The following is a 23,945-nucleotide window of genomic DNA, read 5'->3' on the forward strand; positions in this document are numbered from 1 at the left end:
AGCAACACTGTAAGGCAAACGTAGGGGGAAAAAGGAACAAAGAGATCATCTTAAAATTGGTGGCAGGCAGTGGAAAGTCTTGTCGTCGGGCACGGTCCGTGCGGCGGGGGACCCTACAGACTACGAGGTGGCCACGAGCGCATCAGACCCGATGGGGTACACAGCAATCCGGACAGATCCAGAGTGCTGAGTGGGAGAAAGGAGTCTACAGCGCAAAAACATTTATGTAAATTAAAAACAAGACACAAAACACGGTGTATAAAGACATATGCAAGACGGGGAAAGGGAATGGGATATAAAAGGAGTAAATAAGTTAAGCGAGGGACCTTTCACGGATCAGTGAGTGTGCTTTTAACAGAGGAATGTCATTAGCTTATCTCTCTGCCCTTGCAGGCCAAATAAAAGCCAACAAATGAAAGAAAGTAAATACAAAGATGAGAGATCAGGAGCCTACGAGATTATGGCAGCCAGACAGCGAGATGCTGGTGACAAAGAATCTGGAAATGGAGCTGCCAAAGACAAACATCCGGAGGGGCGGGCACAGGGTTTCCCAAGTGGGGGGAAGTCCACCGAAAAAAGGGAGGCTAGGACAAGTGTAAGACGGGTCAGCTGATGGACACTTCCATCTCCCAGGACAGCTCAGGGACGCAGACAAGACGACTGCGCAGTTGATGAAGTCATCTGTGAATGTGGTTCACAGACGGGTGACACGCAGGAATGAAAGGTGGCCCGGGAGTCCTGAGCAGGATTAGAAATACGGTTACCAGCCAGAGAAGGAGTCTGCTCGGCTTACAATGTGCAGCACTGTTCACTGGGCGGCTGTCATTTCAGGCAGTTAGGTGGTGATTCACAATTTCACTGTGTAATGGAGCTGGCTGAGGTGAGGGGGTTTCAGCCCTGCAAACGGGCAGAACCGCTGGGCTGCAAAAGCTCTCCTCAACGAGCTTTGGGCAGTTGGGCCCTTCTGCTTCTCGGAGAGCAGCCTCCTCCAAGTCCAGAGTTTGCTAAGAACCGCTCTCTTATTGGAGATTTTATAAGACTTTTCTTGGAACCCTCAGACAAATGAGGAATCAGAATTTATTTACAGAAAAGATACATTTGTTCCTATGAATCTCATTTATGCCGTGTTCCAAGAAAGTCGTATTTTTATTGGTCAGGGCAATTTCATGTAGGCTGAAATGGAAGAGGAAGGGGATTACAAAACAGAAGAGAAACAAACCCAACAGCATTTCCATTCTCTGAAGATCTGCTAGGTGCATTGTTTTCTCTTTTGTTCCACAGACCACTGAAGAACCTGGACCGAATTATCAAAATGGCCACATCAGGGAAGAGGTCAGAGTTTTGGCTGCCTTCCTGATTTCTTACCAGCTTTCCAACAAAGGGAGTCAGCTACTTTCTTGATGGCCATGAGTCTGCCTTTAAGCAGCCTGACCTGGAATTTCGAAGCAGGGTTGGAAAAGAGAGGCCAGGGATGGAGAAGCAAACACCAGTGCCCACAACTGAAAAAGTTACCTCACAATTTCCATGGCACAAATGTGCAGAAAGCCCTTTTAGAGTCCCTGGAACAGTTTCCAAAGAGGACATGAAAAGAATCCTAGTTCTGCGGGTTCTCTGCCTTGGATCCCACACATCACCCCTTCTCAAACCACAGAGAGGAAGGGTGATAGGTTTTACCAGTGATGCTCTGTTGGGCTCAAATCAAGAGAAATACACACACAGGTCACTTGTTCTCTATGAAAAAACTCATTTTGCCCTCACTTAGTGTTGTCTTACCATGCTAGCAAGACTGGTCTGTAGAAGCCCAAGGAAATCTGGTGCCCATGTTACTGTAACTGAGGATGGTTTACTAACTTCTAGTCTGTGTGCAAGCAGGTGACAGAATGAGGAAAAGGGAGAAGAGGACCCAGGAAAAGCATCTGGACAACAGGACAATGAAAACTGCATCCCGTAGTAAGGTTACCAGGGCCCAAGTTTTGGCACCATTGTGGACTAGGACAAGATTATCAAACTTCTGTGGGTCTCCGTTTTCTCATCTCCAAGAAGGGTTTAATACTGGGCGCCTGGGTGGCTCAGTCGGTTAAGCGACTGCCTTCGGCTCAGGTCATGATCCTGGAGTCCCTGGATCGAGTCCCGCATCGGGCTCCCTGCTCGGCGGGGAGTCTGCTTCTCCCTCTGACCCTCCCCTCTCTCATGTGCTCTCTCTCATTCTGTCTCAAATAAATAAATAAAATCTTTAAAAAAAAAAAAATGAAAACAGATTTTTAAAAATAAGCTGAAGATGCCTGGAGAGGCTCTTGGCCCACATCCAGTGGGTGACTGAAGGACACTTCCTTCCCTTTCCTGTCCCCGAGAACTTACTGGGATCAAGATGAGCAAAAGTTTGCCAGGGTCCTGCACCCCAACCATTGATTCAGTGGCTCATGGAAGGGCCAGGGCACATATCCTCCAAAAGACTTTCCAATGATTCTGACACACACACTGAGAGCCACAGCAAGATGGAGGGGCAGACAGCCTGTTTCCCTGGCACTCTGATTCACGACCAAGTCTATCTGGTGTAATGCTCAAACAAACCAGCTGAGTTAGGAACATTTTCTGCTCAACGAATCTCCATGTGCTCCTTCACGTTTCTCAGTGCCTCTGTGGTTAAGGAGGGGGCGTCTGTCCAGTTCTGGCCAACCGACAGTGAGCGGGGTGGGTCCCTTCAAGGGCTGTTTTAGGTGATGGGTGCCATCAGCCTGGCCCCCTGAGTGACCAGAGCTCTGTGCTCTGCTTTGTGCTCATATCCCCACATCTCTGCTGGACATGCAATGCAAGCAAGAAATAAGCTCTTCTGGTGTGTCATGCCACGGAAATTTGGGGAGTTAATTTGTAATGGCTGTATAACCTATCCTTATCCTGACTAACAGATCAGCCACACAAAAGGAGAGCCACCTGAGACCCCCCCCCCAAAATAGCAGTTGGAAGGAGAGCCCTGGAGCCAGACCCCACTCCTCTCAGCTCCCTCCTTCGTGGCCAGGTTAGGGATGGGAGTGTTAAAACAGGTGGTCTTTCTCTTTTTCTTTCCCTCTCTCTCCAAACCTTTTACAAATTTAAACTTAGCTAATACCAGCCATATCTTTTTCATACAAAGAAACTCCTAAGAAGAAATGCAACATGTAAGATATGACCAAAATTCCATCAAGGACAAAAGAGAAGACTGTGTATGACTACCAAGTTGTTAAAGCTGGGAGATGGGGATCACTGACCATAATCCACTTTTTGTTTAATTTGAAAATTAAGGAAAAGTATAAAGAAGAAACATATGCTTAACATTTCACAGCCTGGATTTAGCCTCTGTTAATATCTTGGCTTATTAGCTTTCTTTCTATGTCTATGTCTATGTATATGTATTTCTACCTATTAAAAGTTATACAAAATAATACATTCATTTAAAAAATAAAATTAGGGGGCGCCTGGGTGGCTTAGTCAGTTAAGCATCTGCCTTCAGCTCAGTTCAGTTCTCTGCTTGGTGGGAAGTCTGCTTCTCCCTCTCCTCCTCTGTGCTCTTTCTCTCTCAAATAAATAAAATCTTAAAAAAAAATAAAATTAGAACACTGTGGAAAAGTTTGAGTACCCTTTGACCTACACTTCCAGGTACTTGCTTCCCCTCCTCACCATAACTATTATGAGATTGGTTTATACTGTTCTGGTCTATTTTAAATACATGCACACATAGCCAATGTAAATTTATACACATACAAATTCATAGTAAATATAAAGCACCATTTTGCAGCCCTGCATTTTCCATATCCAGACACTGTGGTCAAGAAAAGCATCATGGAGGGGGAGGCAGAGCGGAAAGAGCTCAGATGGGACTCAAAGCCAAGGAAGGCAAATCGGAGATGAATCTTTATTTAACCTACATAAGGTCACAACGATTTCACTTCCAGAAATATCTCCACTATTACTGTTTTCTAGTTAAAAATATCAAAGAGCTACTGACTTAGCATATAACAGGAGACAATCAGACCAAGTAAATGGCTGCTTCAGAGACAGACCGTGCTCTGGAGGCAACAGTGTGACACTAGAAATCTCATTTCCCGGTAGAGGTGGGCAGCCTACTAGTAAATAGGTATTATAAACAAATGAATGACTGGAAGAAAGTACACAATAAAACACACAGTCAACTTAAAGGTGATTACTCTTCTAATAGGCCCTTTGGCTTACTTTGGATTCTTCTTTCCAACTCCTTTAAACATGACCCCCGATGAGACAAGCACCCTTGGACGTAATAGCAGGTGAATATGGATACTGAAGGTGGAACTGGTGTGTAGAACCAGTGGAATTTAGAACTAATGGCTCTAGGGGAGGACCTTGAGGTCATAGAAGAGGATGCTCTCTAAGTGGCCCTGGTTGGTGAGTTGGTGGGACGCGTGCTTGACCTGCGTGTCACACACCTGGCTGAGCAGCACAGCCCTGGAACCTTCCATCCTCCTGGATCTCTAGGAGAAGGACAGTGGCAGACACAGTGCAGCTCCAGCCCACCTGTCATGGCACAAACTTACAAGGAGCCTCCAGGATCTCAGCCTTATCTCCCTGAAGGAGAAGGGGCTGGAAATGGAGTTCAGCCACACGGCCAATAATGTAATAAATCATGCCGACATCGAGAAACCCCAATAAAAACTTATACTGAAGTTCGGGGGAGCTTCCCTCGTTGGTGATGCTCTGAGTATTGCCCGCAAAGGCGGTAACACCAGCCAGGGTTTTACCTGGAGAAGACATCAGGAACGTCTGCTTTTGGAGCCCTTCCAGACCTGTGCCTCCTTATTTTGGCTGCTTCTGATTTTTTGCGATAATAGAACTATAATCATAAGTTAAAAAAAAAAAAGTGGCCTAAAGGAATATATGACAGGATTGTTACTTTGAAAAGCCTCAGAGTTAATGGTCCTCAGAGAGCACAATGCGTGAAGGAAATTTCTCTCTTTTTACCTGTAATCCTCCTTTCACAGCTTCCGCTCCCTTCCTCCCCAAAGGCTACATTACCAGGAATTTGGGCTTACTTCCTGCTTAGTAGGACAAGGTGAGGGGGGAGGAAATGGGCACTGCAGCATTCTAGAAATTTACTCGTCCTTTTTCCTGGCCAAGGAGCCACATGGCAGCCATTTAAAAATCTGGAGCTGAGTCCTCATTTATATTTTAAAAGACTTTAGCTGAACTGGGGGATTCCATTTGAATTACATGGGTCCTATGAACACAGAACAATGAAATCCCTTCATAAATGTAACACCACATTTAGGAATCAAGAGTAATTGGTTTGGAAAAGACAGACACTTGTGTCTTCTTACCACTACTGGAAATACTGCCCCCTTCCCCTGCCCCAGCCAAGTCAATTAACTAACACTAAGGGTTTTTAAGACATTTGGAGGGAAAGCAGAAGAAGTAGAGAGGGAGAAATTTGAGATTAAGGTGACTTTTATTTAGTTCAAGACAGTATATCTTCTAGTCTCTTGAATTTACTGTGGTGATGACCAGAGACTCAAAGCAGAAGTCAGATCCCAAGGATGAAGGAAGTCCAGGAGAGGTTGATGAAATTCATTTCCCGACATGATGAAAATACCCAGGTGGGACGTATGGTACACAGAACAAACTCCTGCCACCACCTTAGGCCATGAATTTGCAGAACTTTCTGAAGAATTTGTACAAAATCTCAGAAGGAACTCGTGTGGCCTAATTTTGATTCAAGTCTATGACTCAATGGGACACAGATTCATGAGCTTGTGGTCATAGTTTTACCAAAAACTTTACCAGACTATGCTTTACCAAACTATCTGAGGAAAGCACTGATCATTTTTGCTACACGGCAGTTGACCTAAACGACTAGGTAAAAGATGAAAGTAGTGTGGAGAAGCTGGACCTACCATCCAAAGTCCCTCCTGTGGACTGCCTGGGCGCCCTCTGTGCTCTATCCTCCCTACAACATTGTAACAACCTATTGACCGGCCTGTCTCCCCAACATCCTCCCAGCCAAGGACAGTGTCCTGTTTATCACGGCAACCTCTCTGCCCAGCACAGAGAAGATGGCCAGTCATGTTCATGAAATGAATAAATGAATGAAGAGCCGAGTGCTTCCTTTCTAGGGTAATTAATCCCACCTTGCCTAAATTAAGCCCAATTCTTTAAGTGTGAGGAAATGAGTGGTTATATTACAAAGCATGAAGAAATAAATGATTATCTCATTTAATAACGAGCTGGGACCAATAATAAAAATTGTCTGCCTGTTGTTCCTTAGTTACTGCTCTGCCAAGTAGCCCAATCTGTTAACTGACATTAAAGATCTAACTTAATTAAATCTTGAGCAAGGCTTAGAAAACCTACTGAGAGCACTTTGTTTAATTACAGGCAGGGGGCAAGCACCAATCCTATTGATCTGGTCAGTTCAAATTCTATACAGTGAATGTGGGCAATGAAAAAAAAAGTGGCCCCAGTTGCTTTTCAGGCAACTCGGACGAACTGTGAATTCAGGCCTGCACTAAAGACAGCAAAGGCAAACAAGCCATGTATCATGTGGTATCACAGAGATGGAAATGAAACTACCTTAGTCATTCCACAGAGCTATACACATCATGAAGAACAGAAGAAAATGAACCACAGAAGACAGATTCCTCAGGGAAATGAAATGTATTGGGTGGTGGTGGGTGGAAGTGACCCAACATTGAAAGTCTAGTAAACTGGCATTCAAAGGCAGCTAGCAAATTCTATGAGACCCACAATTAGTTTTGAAATACAGAGAAATAAATCATGGGTAGGTATGCACATTCCTGAGGACATTTCCAGTTGAGGAAGAGACACAAGTTCCTCAACATTTCATGATTTGGATGTAATGGAAATACAGATTATATAAAACCATATTAACTACAAAACTTAAAAGGTAATAAGAATAAAGGTTTTCTAAGTGCTTTATGAGTATGAACTGATTTTCCTGCCTTGGATACTATTCTTACTCCTACTCATGGCAGAGCCAAGTGAGGCACAGAGAGGTCAGTAACTTGCTCAAGGTTCACGGTGACTTGGTAGGTCAGGCTGTGACCCCAGGTACATCATAACAGTACCACCACATTATGCTGTTCTTATAACCTCCAGAGTTGGAGAACATACTTGCACAGAAGGGGGACTGGCTTTTCATCCTCTGCTTGTCACAATCCAGGGCTGCCTTGTACATTAGTAACTCAAGTTGAGAGGAGGAAATTTATTCTAAACCACAATATGCAATTACACCTAAGACCAACATTTCCTTCACAAAACATGCACCATCTGAATGTGCACGCTAAGAGCAAGCATGCCTAATTAGGGCATTAGTCATAACAACCAGGGAGTGTAACCCAGGAAATTCCAGGTGGTGTGGGCCTCAGCACTAAGTGCATTTCATCAGCTTGCCCAGATAAAGTCTTTGCTGACTGGGATGATTTACACCTGCTGATGCCAGAGTGCAGAAAGGCATCCCGTCCAGCTGGGGACCAAAAATAAGCTTAGGCATGTGAGTTCAGACAAAATCATGCTCAGATAGAACAGGTAGGAATGCTGGCCTTTTAATTATGACATTAGCCATAAATGAGGACAAGAGTTGGTAATATTCAAAAACAGCCATTTCTTCCATATCTGTGCATAATGGCAACCAAGGAAACCTGTGTGTGTTTAGAACAGACTGGTGTACACGTGCTGACCTTACAGAAGACAAGTTATTTCCAAGGTATTCTTTAAATGTAAGGGAGCGAGAGCAATGGTGAAGGATGAGGGATCTACTAGACGTACTTTGCCCCTCTAAGCCGGCTTTATCTGCGTGCAGAATTGCCAGTCAGCGCAGCTAGAAAGCAAGCTGCTAATATTGCCAAGATTGAGAAAGAGAGTAAAGCCGGTGTAGTAATTCAAAGTGAAGTTCAGAGGGTATGTTTCTGATTGAAGAATTCATTGCTCTGCTCCAGACCAATCACAGATCAAATTCACAGCCAGACAAAGAAGTACTTGTGGGTTCCGGAGGAAAAAAAAAAAAAACTTTGTCTTTAGAAAACTGAGTGCTTTAACAATTCTGCCAAACATGACTCTGCTGAAACATCAGCTCCTTCAGCAAAGGATGTATTTCCTAAGCAAGTTTTGGTGCTTTCTGCTCTGAAGGCTGCTGCAGGCCACAGAACCATTTGGTAAGTTGGGGTGAATGACAAGTGACACGCGTACGTACATAAACACACACATACACACACACGATTGTCATAACCTTAATAAATGCACTAGAGGAGGGGACGCTTCACATCAGAGTCCCCGCAGGTAAGAGCAGGTACTACAAATGTAAAGAAAATTTTATAGAAGAAACTGCAAAGGGGAAAATTCTATTTATTTCTGCAAATTATAAAATATTATTAGTCTATCTTAAAGGAAGAACATTTTAATTGAGTTTGGGGAAGACGTGCATACCCTGGAGAACGGTTTGAGAGTCACTGCACTGATAAAATTTTACCATCCACTTAGATTTGTGATTCCAGAGAAGAGTGTTTTTTAAAATCTTACCTGCATACCTCAGCGCTTTCAAACTACTCCCCTTTTGAGAATGACTTCCTGGTCAGAAAGGGATGGAGATTCCCAAGACTACGAATGCCACAAAATTCTTGGGGCTGCCCTTGGCTCTTACATGCTTGTTTGTCTTCCAGCCCCACAGCCCGGGGGGGAAGGCCTGGCCAGGCCGGACTGGGTGCGCTCACCCGCCTCCGGAGCCGGTCCCGCTCCTCCCGGATGGCGTTCATGGTGGCCTTGGTCCTGTTCAGCTCCTCCTCTTTGCTGCACAGCATGGCAGTCAGGCTCTCATTCTCTTCCCTCAGCCCAGCCAGCTCCTTCTCCCAACGAGACCGCTCTTCGGCCAGGTTGGGATACAGGTCCCGGCCAAGTACCCCTTCAATCTCCTCGACTGTCTGGAAAACATAAAGACAAGCCCAGTGGGTTCCCTGGGAGCGAGGAGAAGGGAAGACAATAGGCAGGATGGGCGCGAGTGTCGACAGGAGTGGGTTCTACGGTCCTTTCACTGCTAACACTAACCATGACCACCCCCAAATCACCCTCTCCCCATTTTCAGAGAAGGCTCTGTCACTCGCCTGGGTCACAGTCTGTGTCTCCCAACTGTCCCCAGAGTCAGAACAACACAGTCCCTTCATGGGATGTTCGTCTATCTGTGGTTCTAACGGCCACGTCCATACAAATGCTTCAGTCCTCCGTCCACGTTCCAGAGTTGGTAAATACATGTAACCAGACAGCAAGCCCATTAGCGGGCTTCACAGTGCAAGTGCGAAGTTGCAAACAGCATACAAAAGCTAACTTGAAGTTTCCCAAATCATAGGCCTCCCATGTTGCAAGTCTGGGATAGCAGAAGTCACATCACCATTTCCAGCTTTTGGTGTCACATCAGAATTCAGAGGGTGTGAATGAGGTTCAGTCCCAAGATGTGGAAGACAAAAATAAACCTCAGTGACACAGAAAAGACGAAGCTCATTGTGGATGTTTCTAAGACAGCAGGGATTTCATTAATTAATAAGACAGCTATGAGCGAAAAAGAATAGAATCTTAATAGTACTTGGAGACTTTTACAAATTCATTTAAGATGTAGTATTAATGGAGAAGAGACATGCATAAAATTAGGAAAAAAAAAAAAGGAAGAAGTAATTCTGCTTTGCTTCAGAAACTATTCATTCCCATCACTGCCCTTTGTCATAGGAAGCATAAGCCAACAAACTGATATGGAAAAAAGAGGGAGGAGGACCATGTAGGGCAGAAGGCAGATGTGAGGAGATGTGAGGAGAAACAGGTGGTCTAAAAAATGCAAGAATGTGAGGGGACTACACCCTTGGATGCCCACACTGGTTCCGTGATGAAGAAGTTACACAAATCTTGCCATCACTTTCCACATGTGGGGCTTCATCCTTCCCCTCAGATCTGAAGCTCTTCTCAGCCCTGCTCCAGGCCCACTCCGTCCGTCCCTTGCTGGCTGGCAGAAACCCTCGACCCCCTCCTGCCCTCGCAATGCTGAGGCCAGGACTAACACCCAAATTGACATTACAATCAAATACAGGGCCTCAGAGACTCCAACAAAAGAAACGACAGCGGTTGCCTCCCCAAACCACATCAACTATATGTTTATAATTGCGATGAATAAGATGGAAAACCAGCTGTGTTATAAATATGAACCATGGTTTACCGTGATATGATACCACAGCGCTTTTGTGAAAGCCAGGATTCCTGTGGATAGAACCTTGGGCCTAGTGTCGAAGGGATTTTTCAATTAATGTGTCACATTTTCCCTTTACGTGGGCTCCTCCCAGACTTTTCAGTTTGAACTGCTATGCCTAGGTTACTAAGCTGTGGTGAAGTCATATACAGATACCAGAGGCCCAGTAGCAATAGGCCTTGGCGTTCCCATTGCTCTCATGAGGACTCTGTGCAGATGCAGCACATTCCTCATTCGAGCTCCCAAGGCACCAAGATGGAAGGCTGTGGAAGGTGTGGCTGAGGCCTCGTCCAGTGTGCTCAGGACAGATGACTCACTCAGGCCCTGAACTTCCCTCTTGTTAGCACCATGAATTGCTAACTTCTGAATTAATATATGAGAGGCCTTAAAGTTTAAATGAAACTTCCAAGTTAATCCTACAACTTGCGAGTGCTACATGATGAGCCACACTAAAATGATACGGTTCAATACTAGGAGTCTGAGTTTTCAAGGAAACCGTCACTTTTCCTGAAAAGCCAGTGATCTTGACTGCTGACATAATGACTTTTTTTTTTAAACATGATTCAGCCCAACAAAAATTTACAGGGCTCCTACCTCTCCCTGGCGGTCCGAAGTATAGTACGGTTTTCTTAGAAACACTCATTCCTAACAGGTATTTGAGAAAACCACACTTCAGAAGAAAGAGATCTGACCATTTCCCTCACATGCCCTCAAAGAGCCAGCCAGAATGGGGAGCGTATACCTTGATGGCCAAGTCACAGTGCTCACTGGCCGTGGTGAGCTGCTCGATGTGCCTGTCCACCTCGGCCACGGAGAGACTACAGCTGCTCTTCTTCCTGCAGCAGACGACATTCTCCAGCCCCGTCAGCACCCTCTGCAGCTCTGAGTTCAGGTCACTGCAATTATCTGTGAGTGAAGGTGGACACGATGAGTTAAGCAGGCAGGTGGGCAACGGATGCTCTCCATTTCACTCACCATGAGGAACCCAGTCGGGTAAAATGGAATGGCAATGGAGCCTGATATTCTAGACTTTAATGCTATGCGGCCTCATGTCAATAGGCTGCTGGTACGTACTGCCTCTGAGGCTTAGAGCAAAGGTAAAGCCTTTATTAAGGAGTTTCAGACCACGGTCATTTTCTAGACAGCCATACCACACTAAATGCTCTAGTCTTTCACTGGAAGGGAGCTACGTCTCAAGTTCTTTGGTAAGAACAAAGAAGGGTCCCAGAAGAGGCTGTTGGGACTTCAGAAGCCTTCTGGTCAACCTTCCTCCTTAGCTATTCAGACAAGTACGACTCCAGAAAGAGTTTCAGCAAAGATCTCAGAGCTTTACTCAACAAAACAAAAAGGCCCAGAATGAGCAGAGACACTAGGCATTAAAAAAAAAAATAAACTGTAAGAGACAGTCCTTGCCTTCAGTGAGCTTATAATCAGGACTTTTTTCTGATGTGACCAATCAATGTGCTCTACCATTGCAATTTAACCCACTTTTCCATCAGGGGAAAAGTAAACTCTTCTAATGAAGTTCATATTGTTCTCCATGTAAAGGACTTGTAAGTCATTCTAATAATTTGATCCTGACTTAAAAAATCTGGGTTACATTTTTTCCTTTTTTTAAAGAGAGAGAGAGAACGGGGGGGGGGGGGGCCCGACAGAGGAAGAGAGAGAATCCTAAGCAGGCTCCATGACTTGGGGCTTGATCTCGCATCCCTGAGATCATGACCTGAGCCAAAATCAAGAGTTGGATGCTTAACTAACTGAGCCACCCAGGTGAAAACTCTGGGTTACTTTTAATTGCTGGACATCTAGGGCTTGGTCTGGGAAGTAAAATTAATTATAATCTTAGTATGAGCTACAAATATTTTAGAAGATAATTCTGCTGGGGGAAAAAATCCCCTTAAAGTCAAACACAAATAACCTGCTATTTTGGATTATAGCAAGACAGGTGTTAAGCAGCCTCTCAAAGGGCATTTCTCCCCTACATCCAGTCTGATTCCTACATGAAAGAAGCTCAACGGGTGCCTGGGTGGCTCAGATGGTTAAGCGTCTGCCTTCGGCTCAGGTCATGATCCCAAAGTCCTGGGATCGAGTCCCACATCGGGCTCCCCGCTCTGCGGGAAGTCTGCTTCTCCCTCTGCCTCTCTCTCTCTCTCATGAATAAATAAATAAAATCTTTAAAAAAAAAAAAAAAAAAAAGGAAAGAAGCTCAACGTCTTCAATTTCTCTTCTTTGTTCCTCCTCCCTTCTCATCACAGCTTCCATGCACTAAAACAGTCCATTGCTTTTGGGGCTTACCTTTAGAAGACATCAAGAAACTCAGTACTATAGTAACAGAATATATCAGAATCTTTTGGTCAACCTTATTTGACTGCCTGGATCTCCAAGTTACCTGAATCTAGAGAGAAGACAGCCTGAGGCTTGCACACCAACCAATGAACCCAATTATTCCCCTTCCTCTCACACCTATTCCTTCCCAGCTCTGTGAATGGCACCACCATCAGCTCAGTTATTCAGGTTACCTGTCAGGCAAGCTTCATTTCCTTTTGCCCCACATCCTAAACCCAATCCACCTTGTGAGTGCAACCTCCAAAACTTATCCCCAAAGGGACCTCTTCTTACCATCTCCACCGATACCACCACAGTTCAGGCTACCATCATTTCTTCAGTGAACCCACCCGAACAACCTCCAACCTCCACTCCCCACACTGCAGCCAAAGTGAGCTTCTCAAGGACGTAAGTCAGATGTTACTCTCCTAGCCCAAACCACCTAATGGCTTCCCACCGTCATTCAGCTCAAGTCCAAACTCCTCACCACAGTCTGTAAGACTCTGCATGATCAAGACTGATGATGTTCTCAACACAGGTTGCACTGTGGAATTTTCTGGGGAGTTTTTATAAATTATCCCTGTGCAGGCCCCACCGCAGACCAATTAAATCACAGTCTCTGGCGGGTAGGGCTTGGGCACTGAGAAAATTTTTAAAGGTCTTCAGATCACTCTCACATGAGCCAGGATGAGAACCACAGACGCTGTCCTTGCCTCATCTGCCTACCTCCCCCTCACTCACTCCGCTCTATTCACACTCCTGACCTTCTCTCCATCCCTGGAGCATGCCTCCTTTTCCTTTGCTGTTTCCTCTGCCAAGACTGAATTCCACCCAAGTCTCCACTTACTCAGGTCTCAGCTCAGATGCCACCTCTTCACCAAGCTCTTCCCTATCTAAAAAGCATGGGGTTCTGGCTCTTCTCCCTGCTCAGTCCCTACCCCATTATCCTATCTTCTTCATGGCAATTACCACTATCTGATCCGACTTATGTGTTTATTACCTCTTCTCTACTGAAATGTGAGCTCCATGAAGAAGAAACTTTGATGTTCCTCACCATTGTATCTCCAACACAGAAGAGTGTAGGTGATCAAGAATTATTTTTAAGTGGGCAAATATGAACCTCACATCATGTATTTAAGAGACAGACTGGAAACACAGACTGCCAGTAGCAGCCTGTTTTACATCAACCTTATGCTTTTCGTCCTCATCATAGACCATGCCCTGAGCTGCTAACAACTGGGGGACAGTCCTCACTGCAGAAGGTCCTCTGGAGAAGGGCACCACAGGTGCCCACCACCAACTCAAGCTAAGGAGGTGCAGAGCATGCCGCTGGAACTCTCTCTGAAGCACACTTAATTGTAAGTAATAATCAGAGAAATTTCTCCAAATGATCACTTACCTCGAGCTGCAGGGCTCTTGGTACACAGGGCTGGAGTTCACATAACTCCTGAATTATCTGCATTATTAAGTGCTTATGAGTGGGATGAGGAAGAAAGATGGTTCTATTCACACATTCCATCTGGATTTCCCCAGCACAGCTCCACCTGATACAGTGATCACACTGGACATGTCTGCTCTGGGATCCTCTGGCAGGACCTAGAGGTGGAACCAGGCTGCATGCCGATGATGTTGGGCTTTGGGGAACAGGGGGAGGGTGTATAAATCTGGCCGATACTTCTTTCTCATTGCTTAACCAAACAGTTGCTGAGCCCTGGCCTCAGGCTAGCAGCAGGGTACAAAAATAAGAGACTCTCCTCAACCCTAAGAGGCTCACAGGTGTACGAGGAAATGCCACAGTCCCTTCTCTCAGCTGTCCACTACCACCCTGGGGAAAGTGACCACAGAGAACATGGTGCTGGTACAGGATGGAGAATCAGGAGATGAGGAGGGTATGTAAATAAACATCCAGACTGAAAATAGCTGAGCTTCTTCCCTTTGAACCAAAGAGGGCCATTAATGCTTTCTGTGGTCTTAGGAAGCCAAATGTCTAAGGCACAGTTTGGATGATGAACCCCACACACTCCCGCCTGTTATCCACCGAGTTCTGCACAGTGGTTTGATCCAAGTCCCACTAGTGATCCAGTGACACGTGGCTGTCTTTTTGTCATTCTTCAGTTTAGGAGGACAAGGTGGCTAGGCTGGCCGGAGCAGCTATCCTGGGTCCCCTGAGTGCTGCCCCCCAGCACCAATCACTCACCACCATTCTCCCCGAGCATCAGTGCTGCTCCATACAGGGTGGAATTAGCTTTCAGAGTCTGTGCCATATTCCTCTAGACATTGAGTTGGAATAAATTCTCAGTCCCTTCTCCCGACCTACAATGTTCTGCATCATCTGGCCCCTGCCACAGACGAGAGCATCAACACCACAGGTTGAGGCACTGGGAGTCTCTACAGAATGCAAGAGAGATTAAGGGACCTCTTGTTAAGGGACCAGAGGAGCAGGATAAACTGAGACAGGGACCAAGTATTCCAGACTGTGCAAAAGGTGCCTCATTCACAAATCAAAACCACAATGAGATATCACCTCACACCCATTAGGATGGCTACTGTTTACAACAACAACAACATAAAATAATGTGTTGGTAAGGATATGGAGAGAAAATTAGCATCCTTGTGCCCTACTGGTGGGAATGCAAAATGGTGCAATCTCCGTGAAAAACACTATAGCAGTTCCTCAAAAATTAAAAATAGAACTACCCTATCCTCCAGCAATCCCATTTCTCAATCCAATTTCAAAAGAGTCGTAAGTAGGGCTCAAATAGATACTTGTACACCCATGTTCCTAGCAACCTCATACCCAATAGTCAAAGGTGGAAGCAACCCAAGTGTCCATTGACCAATGAATGGAAAAACAAAATGTGGCTTATATACACAATGGAATGTTATTCAGCCTTCAAGAGGAAGGAAATTTGGATGCATGCTACAACACGGATGAACCTTGAGAAGATTACACCAGAAATAAGCCAGTTCCAAAAGGACAAATGTTACAGGATTCCCCTGAGATGAGGGACGTAGAGTAGAGCTTACCAGGGGTGGGGTAAGGCTGCTTACAGACACACGGTTTCTGTTTGGGAGGATGAGAAAGTCCTGGAAACGAATGGTGGTGAGGGTGGCACAACTCTGAATGTACATCCTGCCACTGAGCTCCACACTTGTCATGAGGGTGACATGGAGGCTGACTCGCTACAGCACCTCAGGCTGTGCTGTGCTTTATTTAAGAAAGGTGATGGCTTGGCCCCGCGTGCCAAGGACAAAGAGGAGGCCCATCGTATAGGATACACATTCTTTTAAGGGAGGTTATTTTTCTCTTTCCAAAGAAGAATTTGAAGTGGCCTGTAGCAAACACCCACATGTAAGGGGGAAACAGAGTGACCGGACCCAGGGAAAGGACAAGGACGCTGATGGAGGTTCACACGGCTGCTGGGGCAGACTCTTCCACTTAGCCCTGAGCTTCCTGGCAGCCAGAGCGAAAATGAAACCTCTCCTGTCAGAAAGGAGGAAGCATTCCGGCTTCCCAAGAGAGACGCTGTGTTTTCAGCCACAGATGCTAAAAGAATTGAGGTATATGGGACTTCATGTGTGGTGTAAAGCAATGGGATTGCCAGGCTCCTCAGACCCAGTTTCAAAGAGACGCAGATTTCATATGGTTTCTTCTTATGCGAACCTTCAATTAAAATTAAGCCGTGGGCCATTCAAGTACAACATGAAGGGACTTCTGGGAAGGAGTAAGTTCGCACAATCTTGGCACTGTGCCTTCCATTGTCTAATTTGCTGTAAAGACGAGACAGAGGACACAGATGATTAAGTGGAACGAGCATCTCCCTTTGACCAGAGGATGCAGCCCAGCCACCTGCGGCCCAGGATGCGTGTTGTTTGGACGGCAGGAGTAGGTATCTGGCACGGCCTTTTTGGTTTTTGTTTTTTTAGAACAGTTTTGAATTAATTGTCAGCATTTGAAAGTCATTAGAATTTATGGCTCTTCTTGTCGAGTCAGGCCTGGCAATACGGGGCCCGGCTCCTCACTCCTCACATGACTGCCAGGTGTGCAGCAGCCGGCAGCCGGGCCCTTCGGACTCAGCATGGCCACGGCGCCCCTCTGCTTCCCTCACCGCCGCTCGCTGCCCCCCCGGGCCCCGTCCGTCTGCAGCCCCGCCTCGGCTGTCGGTTCTGAATAGGACTTTTCCCAGTTACATTTCTTTTTTTTTTTTTTTAAAGATTTTATTTATTTATTTGAGAGAGAGAGAATGAGAGACAGAGAGCATGAGAGGGAAGAGGGTCAGAGGGAGAAGCAGACCCCCCGCCGAGCAGGGAGCCCGATGCGGGACTCGATCCCGGGACTCCAGGATCATGACCTGAGCCGAAGGCAGTCGCTTAACCAACTGAGCCACCCAGGCGCCCCCCCCAGTTACATTTCTGAGAGGAGCTGAAGACACGACAGCTTAGGTTAACTTTTCTAATGAGACCCCAGAGGCTTAGGTTTTTACGTTGCTGTTTGAGGGAAGACCTGAGTACTAGGAGAGTCCGGAAAGAGGGTCAGAGGGCATTCACGGCTACGAAGATTAAGCCTAACCAGCGTTCTGGCTTGGTTAAACACACACACTGGTTTTCTTCTCTCTCCCTCAGGATCAGCTCAGCCTACCCGCCGAGTTCCATACAAGAAGCTATGCCAGAGTTGGCTCATTTCGAACCAGGTGTCAGAGGCTGCCTGTTCTTTTTTTTTTTTTGAACCTCCTGTAAAAGCCCTAACCCCAATAAAACATGAGACATTAGAAACACTCCCCTGGTCTCCCTGATTCTGAGCTGTGCACCTGTACCAGAATGGATCTGCTCCAAAACACAGTCCCAGCCTCCAGAGTACACACTCCCGGGGCTTCCCGTCCAGAGTAAATGGCCATGTGTCTGCCTCGTCTGAAAGCCTCTCCTTCTCCTCTTCCGAAGGGCTCCTTTTCCAAGCTTTGCCTCGAAATACCCTTTTCTGGAAGCCTTCCCTGATCACCTACGGTCTTTAAAAAAATTTTTTTTCCTTAGAAATTTTTAAACTGTACTATCGTTGACATACAGTGTCATATTAGTTTCAGGTGTACAACACAGTGATTGGACAAGTCTATTCACTACACTATTCTCACAGGTGTCGCTGCTGTCATAGCCACACAGCGCTATTTTGACATCACTGACTATATTCCCTCTGCTGTGCCTTTCAGCCCTGTGACTCCCTCCTCCGGTAACCGGAAGCCTGTAGCTCCCTCTCCCCTTCACACATTTCGCCCATCCCCCACCCACCCATAGTCTTGCCTTTACTTCTTTCTTTGAGGCATCGCATTCCCTCTAATTATTTATTAACTGACATATCGACCCTACTAAGCCCAGCCCTGGGGACCAATGACTGTTTATTAGTCCTTGTGTTCCCAGATGCTCACAACAGTGGATCGTGCTCAGTAAAGACTACCTGAGTTGAACGTGTAAAAGAAAGACTTTTTGTAAATCAACTTTTTATAAGTATCCGGTTTTTGTTCGTCTGCTCACTGCTAAAGAATCATCAAATCTAAGACCTATCTTGGGGCAGAACACACCCTGCTAAAGGCAGAAAGCTTTCCGTTGGGTGGATCCCCAAGGTGGATGTGTCCACTCAAGCTAGAGCTGTTAGGCACAGGGAATCTGAGCCGGTCTGAGGAACAGAAGCAGCTGTAGGCTTGCTGCGCACAGTCCGAAGGCCTTCCCTGTGCAGTGCGGCAGCTCAGGGCATAACCGTAACCCCCACCAGCACATGTCCCCCCATCTCTGTTCCGATGGCCACCCATCGTGCGCCTTGTAAGGCAAGTCAAGTAGAGGAAAGAGCTACAGATTCTTTCAGCAGCAACTCAGATGTTCTGCTAAGAGGCCAGAGGTGATGTCCTTAGGGACCTAACAGTCCAGCCCCTGTTGTGGCTCCAGGGCTGAGACGAGGAGGGTTGTGGCTTTCCTGTGTAAGCAGTTCCCTCCTTGCATGCAGGGCGGAAGAAGCAAAACAAGAACAAAGCAACCCAACAAATGGAGAAATAGAAGGTGGAGATGGAAGGGCCTGTGAGAAAGGAGAAGGACAGTACCCAGGCAGTTGCACCCGGCATAATATGCACAGGGCCTGCATCTCCCGAAGGCAAGAGAATGCGGAGGAACCGTGTTGTTATAGCTCAAAAACACCTCAACGTCACCATTAACAGCACCACAGACAAACTGCTATCATGAACTTCCCGTGGCGACAGTCGTGAGGGCCCATCATTGCCCCTGTATATTCTTGCGAAAAATGCTAACCTCAAATCTAATACCAAGAAAACAATCAGACCATCCAGACTGAGGACCTTCTATGGCACTACAAACCCGGCCTCTTCAGAAATGTCAACGTCATGAAGGACAGGAAAGGTGGGGGAACCTGTTCTAGGTGAAAGGAACATAAAGAGACGTGGTAACTAAATATAATGTGTGAGCCTTGACTGGATCCTGGATTAAACAAAAGCAACAAAAGACATGAATGGTACATTTGGAGGAAATTGGAATATGGACTATATATAACGTTCCATCTGGGTTAAAATTCTCGGGTATGATAAAAGTGCTGTGGTTAAAAAAGAGACGTTCCCCGTTCTTAAGAGGTCTGTGCTGATATATTTAGGGTGAAGCATCATGAGGTCTGCAACTTATTTTCAAATAGCTCCGGAAAAATATTTCCGCGTGTGTGCAAAATCAAATGTGGCATAACGTTAATGACTAGTCAGTCTAGGCAAAGGGTTCACTGGGGTTCATTCTACCATTTATGTAAGTCTGAAGTTTTTCAAATAAAAAGTGGAGGGGAAAGAAATACCTTACCATTCAAGGCCAGGAGGCCTGACAGAGCGTGGGTACACTGAGGCAAGATGTGACGTGGGACCCCTATGATGATCCATTTCTCAGTGCAGCCACGGGAACCAAAATGCTCTCCTGAAAAAGTGTCATTGCCACACCCAAGTCCCCCCCAAGGCCACAGGCACGGATCAGGGGGGTAGCCACCAGCCACTATCCTGGCCGGGTCCTAACTTCGCCAGGAGTGATGGGTTTCTTTTCCCTGAAGAAAACAAAGCTGTATTTTCAGGACTTCCATTTCAGCCAAATCTTAGCAGCCTGAATTTGTTTTCGTTTTTGCTATTGTCAGTTTGCAGTTTTCGCGCAGTCTGTGTCTCTACAACATCACCTCTGACAGCTCTCCCCCAAGCTCACTAACCTCTGGTCCAAAGGGCCCTTCCTCCGTGCCTGGTCTCCCATCTCAGCTCAAGGGCCCTTTTCAGACCAGCCCTTGTCTTAAGCCCTCGAGAGCAAACAGTGACAAATGCAGGGTAGGCTGTAGGTACCTGTCCCAGACCCTGGGGGCTCTCGCTGTGGCAGGGATGGGAGAACTTCCCGAAGAAGGGGGCAGATGTGCCCCTAACAGTCAAATGTGGTCGACACAATCCTGTCCCCCAGAACAATGGTTGGGGTGGTAGTAGCATTAGGGAGGTCCCATACTTCACTCCCATTACAGATGAAAACAGGCTTTCACGGGCTGGTCTTGGAAGCAACACTTCTTTATAATGTGGCTTTATGTCATGAGTTTCAAATCACCAAAAACCCCAATCTAACCTGAAGGGACATAGTCTGTTTAGAAAATCTAGACTACTTATATTATAAAAGGAGTTCCTGAATCCCCACATTGATGGGAACTCATTTTGAACAAATGTGGTGGGTCAAAGCCTTGCCATTTGCATCTTATACCCCAAGTGTCTTTGAGGGGCTGAAAAAAAATTATTGAGTACAATTTGAGGGAAATATTCCAAAGTAACACAAACTGAAGTGGGGCAGTGAGCTTTCCTGCCTTTAAGCTTGATTACTCTAAGGAAAGTTCCAGAATGATTTTAGATGGACTCCTCAGTCACTCTGCCTTGCTGACGTTCACAGACAGGTCTTGTTTGAGCAGGCTCAGATCCCAAGGAGAAAGCACACAGCCATCCCAAAGAGTCCTCCGGTGAGTCCATGTTCAAAACTTCAAAGTTCTCCTCTGGGCTTGGTTCTCAGGGATGCCCAACACTGTGAACCTCTTGGAAGAAATTAAGCTGCCCAATTAAAGTAAGGCGACGGGAAAAAAGGGCAACAAAGGGCTCAGCCTATTCCATCAACTACTCAAGGTGCTGTTTTCAGCCCCATCTAACCTTTCCAACCTATGGACTAGTTCCTCAAAGTTCCAGAATCAGGTTACAAATAACCTGATTGTCTTTGAAAAATTCTTTACTGGAGAATAACTGGCTATCTAGTCCCCTCACTCCTAACAAAATGCACATTTTCTCCAGACAGGCTCCTTTGCCTTTGTAACCACTTCTCTCCCAACCCTGCAGAAATCGTTTTTTGGAGGAGGCAGGGCTGCCTCTCCCTGCCCGACCCCCCTTCTCCTCACTGGGAGTGGCTGCCTGACACTTTGGAACATTTTTCCTGAAGCCATTAAGCCTCAGTGGCCATGGAGCCAGGAAAATCTGGCTTTAACGTTAAACATATTTCATAATCACAGCCGTGCCAAAGAGCCAGGTTTCATGTGTAAATTCCTCCTTGGTTGTCCTCCAAAAACTACTCATAAGGAGGAAATCTCTATCGAAATGATCCCACCAGCAAACAAGGTATCATATGCTTCCTTTCATCCCTAAGGAGATAATAGTTGAGCACTGCTAGATTCCAGAAAAATAAGAATTTCTCACCTAAAACCAGAAGAGAGCTCAGAGTAAGGAGTCGAACCCAACACAGGCTGTGCAAAGGTCCATCGGACCAAGGATTTTGCTCCAGGTGAGCTCTGCCATCCCACGAACAGAGCTGGGAAGCAGCCCCCCAGGGAGCACACCGCACACGCACTAACATGTGTGCTACAATGAGCCCATGCACACACATCTGTGTTTTGCTCTACAGCAACACCCAGAATCATTTGGCCTCAAAGTGTTGTTTTCTAAGATGGAGGTCTGCAAAATCTCGACTAACAACAACACTCTGCTATTAAGCCAGGTGCCGTGATGCCACAGCTGCTCCCTCAAGCCCCACCCGCACTAGAGACCTCAGAGGACTGCGGGCAGCGGGGCACGCTCACCGTGGGCACGTCGGAGGAAGGGTGAAGCCATCCACAGATACACGGGCACCAAGAGCAGCGAGAACCCATTAGCTGTGCGGCCTTGCACAAGTGCCCCACCCCCTCTGAACTCTGTTAGCCCAATTTTACAGATGAGTTTTACAGGGCCTCCTCTCAAGGCTGAGGATTACACATGAGGATGCATGTAAACGCTCAACACAAAGTACGTGAGCGAAACAGGTTATCTATTATAGCCAGCCTCTCTCAACTAGAGCTCTTTGCCAAACTGAGGGAATAGAAGTCCCAAGCTACGATTCCTGCCTTGTCTTTGTCTGTTTAATTACCTTTATCTTCCAGACTGTGTGACCGGGTTTGAACAGAGCCAGAACAATTTCAGATGCAATGTGACACTGCCGGGACCTTCCTCCTTCCAGAGACTGGTCGGGTAAGTCAAAGCACTTTCTAAATTGTTGGTCTCCTCCTCCAGGGCCTGAGGACAGTGCCCAGGAGCCAGCTTACTGAAGGGGCAGGCTGGCTCTGATGGGTGGGGCTTGAAAACAAAAGCAGAGTGCTTTCTGAGGAAGGGAATAGATGGGACTAACTCCTGCTATCTAAAATGAAGATCAGCAAATATACCGCAGCAAACTCTGCATATAAAATCCAGCTCAAGAAAACCTTTGGGTTGCTAATGCAGGCTTGCAAATATAGCAACCATAATGAAATGGCCGCTTTTTAATGATTTCCTATAATGGTGTTTATATATGGAAGCTTTTTTCCCTATTGAAGCAGTTTAATTGGAAAATGGCAAAGGAGTAAGGAGAGGCAGACGTCCAGTCCCAGTGACCACACCCGGGGACTGTGCTCTGCCGCAGCCGTCACGCGCCCCTCCTCCTCCTCGCTGTCCCCGCGCCTGCATTCCCCAGAGAGCCGGCAGCTGCCGGCCTCCCGTGCTCTCCTCCTGCCCCTGCTCTTCACCTGCCTCACTCCCATCTGTTCCTCGGCTTTCTGCTAGATGCGACCTCAGGGAGGTCTTGGCCGAGGCTCCTGCCCCTGGGTGTGGCTAGGACCCACTGTCCACCTCCTGTCGTGGGCCTCATCTCACTGTGGGTCATTCCCCGTTGGCTTGTCTGCATCCTCCGGAGAAGTGTGCACTCCAAGATGGCATTCGCTGCTACTCGGTATTTGGGTGCCTCCTCTGTGTGGGCACTGTGACAAATGGCAGGCAAGAGGGCTGACACCCCTGCCCTCGTGGGGCCTGCATTCTAGATTCTCGCGTAAGATACTAGTGCAACTAGTAATACACGATAAGAGAAAGGCACATACAGTGAACCACCAGGAAGAGCTAAGTGCTGTGAGGAGAAATGAAGCAGAAAGGGAGGAGAGTGCCTGGCTGGGTCTCCTCCCTGGCTGGTGGCCCCCAAGGCTTAGGCCCTGGTTCTCTGCACTCCTCGCTCTACCACAGCCTCCCACTGCTTTGGTAACTGCACATAACCCAGTGTCTCCTAACTGCTTTTCTCCAGCCTAGACCTCTCCTCTTTGCTTCTCATCTCAGGTTGAGGGTGAGGGAAGGCCAGAGTGCTCCATCCGGGCCCTGACAGGTGGAGGAAACCGAGGGTCGGCTCAGGGAAGGAGCACTCCAGGAAGAGGGAACAGAGAGGACAGACAAGCTGGTCAGGTATGAGGGGCAGCATGGAGGCCAGCATGGCCCAAGGTGGGGGACGTGCAGTTCTGTGGGGGCAGATAGTCCGTGGTCAGGAGACGGGACGTCACTCTCAGTGCGAGAGATGAGAGCATGCGAGGACAGCGATCTGAGGGCAGATCCTGTGTCTCACACCCCCAGTCCCTCGCCCAGCACCCAGTGAGTTGCTGAATAAGTGAATCGAGGCCGCCTCTGTGGGCAGAGAACACACACAGACATTGGGCAGATGGGGTCCCCTCCCTCCAGGAGCTTAGTCTTGTTGGCAGAAATACTATCACTGGCTATAATGAACATATATTTATAATGGGGAAGAGGAGAAAGAAAGGATTTGAGATTCATCATTTGGGAAAAGGAAGCCAGCTCACAGCACGGACAGGCAGACAGCCTGAGCTACTGAGCACTCTGTTAGGAGCACTGAGAAGTCCCACAGCAAAGATGCCCAGCCCACTGAAGTAGGTTTATCCCTCTACTTCCCAACCTTACTTGACTAAGAAACTTTATTGGAGCATGGGGCACTTATTTCATAAAATACACATTCAGAGACATGAATGGAGGGATCAGCATAGGTGTATCTCTTTGCTTGAATGGGAACT

The 23,945-nt window shown here is 46.9% G+C and overlaps 1 protein-coding gene across 6 annotated transcripts in view; it reads right to left on the bottom strand.

Moving 5' to 3' along the window:
* MCC (MCC regulator of WNT signaling pathway) overlaps positions 1 to 23,945 on the bottom strand; it is a 395,037-nt gene that overhangs the window by 58,856 nt on the left and 312,236 nt on the right. For all 6 annotated transcript variants that reach the window (XR_010413183.1, XM_054513238.2, XM_045900085.3 and 3 more), the window contains 2 exons: positions 10,986 to 11,149; positions 8,730 to 8,936 (listed from right to left, as the gene is read on the bottom strand). Coding sequence is in view for 5 of the 6 variants with exons in the window: in XM_054513238.2 (XP_054369213.1) it covers positions 8,730 to 8,936; positions 10,986 to 11,149 (371 nt within the window). In the remaining variant the exon portion in view is untranslated. The remainder of the gene's footprint in view (positions 1 to 8,729; positions 8,937 to 10,985; positions 11,150 to 23,945) is intronic.

This window comes from Mirounga angustirostris, unplaced genomic scaffold (genome assembly GCF_029215605.1).
Source record: "Mirounga angustirostris isolate CCGP_5_RB_7025 unplaced genomic scaffold, mMirAng1.0.hap1 SCAF_7, whole genome shotgun sequence".
Lineage (NCBI taxonomy): Eukaryota > Metazoa > Chordata > Mammalia > Carnivora > Phocidae > Mirounga > Mirounga angustirostris.